Source organism: Salvia splendens, chromosome 18 (assembly GCF_004379255.2).
Source record: "Salvia splendens isolate huo1 chromosome 18, SspV2, whole genome shotgun sequence".
Lineage (NCBI taxonomy): Eukaryota > Viridiplantae > Streptophyta > Magnoliopsida > Lamiales > Lamiaceae > Salvia > Salvia splendens.
Genome location: NC_056049.1, coordinates 20,922,380 through 20,929,426, shown reverse-complemented (window position 1 = coordinate 20,929,426; position 7,047 = coordinate 20,922,380). Strand labels below are relative to the sequence as shown.

At 35.1% G+C, this 7,047-nt stretch overlaps 1 protein-coding gene across 1 annotated transcript; it reads left to right on the top strand.

Moving 5' to 3' along the window:
* Positions 1-669: 669 nt before the first annotated feature.
* Positions 670-2,157, top strand: LOC121777628 (homeobox-leucine zipper protein HOX27-like). The gene is made up of 4 exons (XM_042174944.1): positions 670-1,017; positions 1,090-1,310; positions 1,385-1,464; positions 1,536-2,157. The coding sequence occupies exons 1-4, from the start codon at positions 774-776 to the stop codon at positions 1,849-1,851; spliced, it is 861 nt and encodes a 286-aa protein (XP_042030878.1). The 5' UTR covers positions 670-773; the 3' UTR covers positions 1,852-2,157.
* The last annotated feature ends 4,890 nt before the right edge of the window (positions 2,158-7,047 follow it).

Below are 7,047 nucleotides of genomic sequence, written 5' to 3'. Positions count from 1 at the left end.
CCAACGACATTGTCGTTGGCCAATCAGGAAACGCCACGTCAGCTGCTCGCTGGCACGGACGTGCTCGATGCATCGAGCAGCGCCGTGCCAGCGGCGAGCAGGGCGGTGCCACGCCAACGACACGGACGTCGTCCGTCGGCGCGAGCACCGCTGTAGATACTCTTACTTCCCACCTTTCAGCCTTTCTAGGACAACATATTAAAATATGTTCATTTTTTCTTGAGGTGCGAAAATAACCAAGTTACATAATTGTACTAGAGTCACTAATTTAGCTATTGTTTTTCACCAAATGTTGACTAACGCCACAGATTAGTACTACACAATTAATTAAGCTACGGTATTAATCAAAAGGCAAAAAAAGAAAGCATGGGTGTGTTTGTAAAGCATGAAAAGGGGATTTAGGCAGGGTCCCCCAAAATCTTGAAAGAGGGACATGTCTTGGCCTCATAAAAATAGGGCTTTCACGTGTGATCTTTTGTCAACATGAGTATGTCGGTCAAACCCCCCATTATGCTAATCATCACCACTTAAAATTTCTTAATCCCCCCAAATAAAGAAATCCTTAAAAAGGTTGTGAAAAAAGATAATCCCAAATCATTAATTTAAAATATTAAAGTGAAGGAAAAGTAGACTTGAGACATGTTTGGTCTACTCCTACTCCTCCTTGTCCCATCTCTTAAACAAACATTTTCACACAGACTGTGTTGAATTGAATCTTTATAAAGACTGTTTCCTCTCTCATATCCAAACTCCTCTTTTTTTTCTCTCTCAAAATGGAGCTTGGCTTGAGCTTGGGGGATGCCTCGAAATCCCTAGGATTCTTGAAAGATAACAACTCCTCCACAAATCAAGATCCCACCAAGGCCACCGGCTTCGATTTCTGCATGTCTTTGGGGCTTAGCTCCAAGGAAAACGGCGAAGACGAGGACACATCGGCGGAGGATGGAAACGATGATAATCAAGAGGAAACTCCTCTGCAGCTGAATCTTCTCCCTCGCCTCTGGTCTTCTGATAATGGTAATTTCTAGCTTCGAATTTATGCAATTGAATTGTTCAATTCAGCTGTGATTGACGGATTTATGCGAAAAGGGAGCTCGGAAAATGGGTCGTCGGGGAAGGGGCTGGACGTGAACCGGACGCCGGTGGCGGAGGAGGCCTCGTCGGCGAACAAGCGCGAATTCGAGGGTGCCGGCAACGACAACGACGACGACGACGATAACGCCCTCAACACGCGGAAAAAGCTCCGACTCTCGAAAGAGCAATCGGCGTTTCTTGAAGAGAGCTTTAAGGAGCACAACACCCTCAATCCCGTCAGTCAGATTCAGCCATGATTAAAGATTTGATTTTTATCCGTTTCTGATGATTTGTTTTTTTCTTGACGCAGAAGCAAAAACTGGCGCTGGCGAAGCAGCTGAATCTCAGAGCAAGACAGGTGGAGGTGTGGTTCCAGAACAGAAGAGCGAGGTGTGGATTAATTAATCATTAATTATTTAAATAAATATGTGTGATTATTTATTTATATATTGAAATTGCAGAACGAAGCTGAAGCAGACGGAGGTGGATTGTGAGTACTTGAAGAGATGCTGCGAAACGCTGACGGAAGAAAACAGGAGACTTCACAAGGAACTACAAGAGCTGAGAGCTCTCAAGACTTCGAATCCATTCTACATGCAACTCCCCGCCACCACTCTCACCATGTGCCCCTCGTGCGAGCGCGTCGCCTCCACCCCCGCCGCCGCTGCCGCGAAGGCGGACTCGAATATCCCCAAGGCTATTCCGTTTCCGCTGGCGAGGCCCAGATTTTACCCGTTTCCGCAGGCGGCGCATCCTAATCAGCCGGCGGCGTCTTGATTTTTTTGGTGATGCAGATTTACTTGTAAATATTAAAGGGGGGAGAAAAGTAAATTAGGTTTTGTTCTTTTTTTTGGTTGTTGTTTTGTGTTGGTGTTTGGGTTTTGTTTTGATTGTTTGATGGTGATGAAACTCTGCATCTTGAGCAAATTTTTCAGCTCAGACTATGTTGATTTTGTGGAGAATACAGAAATTAGTTTGGGACAAAGAAAAAGTAGTGTTTTTTCTTTTTTTTTTTACTTAATTTAATTTTTTTTTCTTGCATTGATTTCTGAATGGAAAATGGTCTCCACCTGCCTTCTTATTTTCCTTTTGACCATTATGTTTTTCCTCACGAGAACAGTCTGATTTTGTTTTTTATTCATAATTCTATTTCCTGTTTTCCATAATTTTTTTTATTTAAATATTATTATAACACTGTAGGAAAAAGCAAGTGAGTCTTTGGACTGAGATTCCTAATTGGAAAGTCAAATAAACTTATGTATTCATTGTGTAGTATTTAACTGACATGCAACTATATGGAGTATACGTGTAGATAGATTTGACTCAATCTAATATACGAATGTTTAATAATGTTTGATTTATTTAACACTAGCGCAAGATATATGGCTTGAAACGCACACGCGCTATTTAACAGAATCTTGGTAGTTTCTTTGAGCTTCTTTTGTTAATAAATTGATGGTTTGAATATTGTTTTTTTTAGTTCTGACATGTTTTGTTTTGGAATTTCGAACTAACTAACAAAAATAAATTACTATATTATACGTACGTGTTGATTTTGGATCAAGTTTGCTTTATTTTAGTTATTGAGAACTGAAATAGTTTAATTTAATTTCGAATTTTTTAATGACTTGAACTGAAATAGTTTGATTTAATTTCAAATTTTTTAATGGCTTGAGATCATGATGAAAATTTAAACAAATAATCATCTCCCCGGGAAGGATAGGTCGTTGTATAGCATGAAAATTTAAAGGTAGTATGTATAATTGGCTAAATGGAGCTAAAGATATTCTTTCATAAACTCTACTATAAGATAAAAAGTATGAGAAATAATAGCAAGAAAAATAAAATAAGTGTGATTAAAAATATTTGTTATAAAGATAAATGATTCAAGTAATTTGTGGAAGCTAAAAATGAAATATGACTTAAGTAACATAAAATTATGTAAATATATTCATTTTTTTATTATAATCCAAAATTCGTACAAAGAAGATAGTAGTATATCATTGGAGTTTTCTTTTTTCTTTTTTAATTCAAGACTAGGTCATGTACAAATGGTCCTAATAAATTATCATTATACTAATTTGTAGGCATTTCAAATGGTGAAACATTGAGTTCAGGATTCAAAACTTCTCTATTGTTAAAAAGTTAACGATGGAATCCTTGATTTTCGGTTATGGATGAGTAGGCTCAATCAATCGTAATAATTTTATTCATTTTGATAAAAAAAAAAAAGGAGCGATGAAGTTTGAACTTAAAATCACATGACATATACTATTATTGAAGGAAAGATATACACATAAACAACATATATTAACACCTTGACTCATGCACTCCTTTAAACATTTCATCGACAATCATAATAATGATGGTACTTATGTACAAAATAAATTAGATAATCATAAATGTAAAAAGAAGAAAGTGGTGAATAGGCATGATAGGTGGAAGTATGTTGGGATGTCCCGTGCTTCAAGGCATGGTTTAGGCTAAGAGTGTCAGTCCATTGTCTAATTGTTTTTAGAATTGATTGATTAAAGTTATAAATAATTGGAGCCACAATAATAGAGTAGAGGAAGGCGTGGAAATACCCATAATAAAACTTGAAAATTTCGAAATTGCAAAGATAAATATAATGATGGATTGTAATTGGGGACAAAGTTGGCATATGTATGAATATGTCTGCTAAAGGGAGGTCCCATTTTTATCACCACCAATTATTACTACACACCACCCAAGTACATTCCCCTATTATTCTTTCTTCTTTAATTTTTTCCAATTACTCTCCCACGTGACTTGACTCCCCGCACGTGATATCATTGCTTTCTTCTTTTATCATTTCTCCCCTTTTTATATGGAAGTATCTATCATTTTTTATCACTGCTTTTCATAAATCACATTACATTTTAAAGGGGTTCAATCATATCATTGTTTTATTGTTTTTCAATTACTGTGAGAGCATCCTCCACAGAGGGGCGCCCCTTAGGCCCGCCCTATGCACCGCCACGTCAGCATTTTATCTTTCTGTCCTTCCACATGCAGTGGGGCGCCTTAAGGCGCGTCCTTAGTATTTTCTTCTATTTGAATATTTAAATAACTACAAAAATTGGGAAAACCCTTCATTTCATTCATAAAATTAATACATTACAATACGGATTACAAAAAAATACGCAAACTCAGCGACGGCGGTTACGGGCCCACACTTCTTCAACCATGTCGTTCATGAGCTGCGCATGGTCGTGTTGGTTGCGCATTGAGTCCTGTCTAGATAGAACCTCATTGAAGCCCGTCGGTAATCCTTGCGCGGGGGGCTCGGTCGCCGTGCTGGAGAAGCTAGATGCACTTTCGTCATCGGTCCAATCGGTGATGCTCCCACCTTCATGTTCGAGTCAAGGCCGGACTACCATCCTCCGAGGAACTCTGGTCGTCGTCATGGTTCATTTTGGTTTGTGAGAGATGGAGAAACGTGAGAGATGAGAGAAATGAGAGATGCGAGAAATGTTCGTATGAAAATAGAATGACAATCGAGGTTTAAATAGACAAATTTTGAATTTCAAAAAAATAAAAACGCGTTGCATAGTCCGCGCCCTACGCTTAGTCCGCGGACGATACCCTATCGTCTGCGCTTCGTCCGCGGACTAAGCGTAGGGCGCGGCCACTATGGATGGCATCAATGATTTTTAATTTATTTGCATGATTAGTTTCAAATTGATATTTAGATTGCATCGGGCGCAATTGTCCGCCCCACTGTGGATGGCCTGAATGATTTTTAATTTATTTGCATGATTAGTTTCAAATTGATATTTAGATACTAGTTCAATATTGAAATTCTAAACCGAATGACATTTTTGAAGTGTATTTCTATTAGGTTATTCTCACTTTGTTGTGAAATTCATTGTTTGATGTATATAGATGAATTATTTGGTGTTTTGAAAATTGAGCTCCCGGTAGTTTGAGTTGCAATATCTACGGTAATGAAATTGACAAGAAGAAAAACAAACATGCATCTAGATTGACTTAAAAAACTTTTGATCAATTCTGAATTTCGTTATTAAATGAATGTGTAAATCTTCCAAACTTATGCAAATAAATTGAATGAATCAATTTGTAATTAAGAACTTCTAAAGTATAACATGTCAAAAATGATAATTATGAATTTATTTCATGTGATAATTATGAATTTATGTTTACTTGTACGGAAATTTTTTCAAATTCGGATAAAGATCAAACATATCTAAAAATATTAATTGAACATAAAAGTGATGCATGCACATGCATGCCACCACCGTCACTCTAGTGCAATGGCGATTTAATATCATGACTATAAATCTATAATTAAGAAAAACGTACATTGTGGTTCCTCCTTCATTTATGATCTGTGAATAATGAATTCCAGTCACATGGAATTGAAGGTGTGAATTTGGATTCTGGTAACGTATTGAAAGGGCAATTTGATTATCCCACCACTTCTACCATGATCAGTCAATTTCCCATCCACTTAGTTAAATTTGGAGCAATAAATAATATTTCAGACTCTTAAATTGGTCTTTGCCTTACAATTTAGTTCATATGAAAGTCAATATTTAGTATCTAGAATATTGGAATAGTACTAATCAAATAAAACCAACAGCAACTAATTATCTATTTTGCCACATTCAAAGAAAGTAAAATGTACAGCTGTTATACTTAAATCTGAAAAAAAAAAAATCAGCTCAACTATATTATCAAGAATCACGAGATTCATGATACTCTCAGTTTGGAGCTTTAGTTTTAAATTTGATAGTAGAAATTACCAATTAAATGTTTTTTTATTAAAGTAATTTGTTACTTAAACTTTATGTGTACGTATAATATTAAAAGTCTTGGCACCCTTTGTATTATATATGAATGAGTAATGAGTCATCCATATATGGACCATCTATATCAATTGCTTTATATAGTGATTTATTTTGTCCAATTGATTTATTTTAATTTCCTACGGGACACATTTTGGCCATCCATCATTTTGTTTGTTTCCAATTATTGAAGCTCCACGTATTGTGTAATCACCAATAGTCACTCTCATCTCCTACCAAATAAACCAAAATATTAGTTGTGTCAATTCTCATTATTGATGCTAACACTATTCGTGCGTGTCCAAAACTAAGTGTTGGGCGTTGTGCGAGCACCAAAAAACTAATTACTATATTTCTCATTGGTTATATTAAATACATACAATTATTAAATTAAATTTTAGTGAAGGACCAATTAATCATTACATATACAGACGGTTCTATTAAATCATTACTTAACTTATATTGATTTCATTGTACGTGTCAATTTCTAATGTAAGAAAGATAACAAGGAGCATATATAAAAAAGTATATGCAATAATGCAACTGATGATCAATATCGCAATTCATCAATGAATTAAGATATAAAATCCACTAATACTAGGGTTATCCACTAATATTAGAATTGTGTTACCGTGCTAACTATTTTAATGTTATTTTTTAATCAATCAACACATTATATTAAAATGTCAATACAGTAAAATGAGTATACCATACAAATTTATCTTGACATTTTGTTTAATGTGCTACTTGTTCACTAATCAGCACATTATATTAAAAATGATAACACAAATTTATCTTGACATTTACAAAAATGTCAACAAAAATTTGTGTTGTATATTCAAACAAAAATTTGTGTTGATATCATGTCACTGTATTGACATTTTTAATATAATGTATTGATTTAATTAGCAAGTAGCATATTGAGATAGTTATTATTTGATCATATTCTACTATGCCATTTACACATATCGAGCAAAGGCGATAGATCTATTGCGATGTGGAGTACAAATCAATGGCAATTTCATAATTATGGTAAATTGGTATATGATGAATGAACTGAATCATATAGTATGAAGTAAATTAGAATGTTGGACCTTATGTATTGAAAAGAATGCAAATTCATTATACAAATAACATATGGTAC

Bases quoted from the DNA above. Each gene is read 5' to 3' on its own strand.
- LOC121777628 (XM_042174944.1), top strand. From the start codon at position 774: ATGGAGCTTGGCTTGAGCTTGGGGGATGCCTCGAAATCCCTAGGATTC. The intron at 1,018-1,089 runs GTAATTTCTAGC...TTATGCGAAAAG, and splicing joins CCTCTGGTCTTCTGATAATG to GGAGCTCGGAAAATGGGTCG. The intron at 1,465-1,535 runs GTGTGGATTAAT...TTGAAATTGCAG, and splicing joins TTCCAGAACAGAAGAGCGAG to AACGAAGCTGAAGCAGACGG.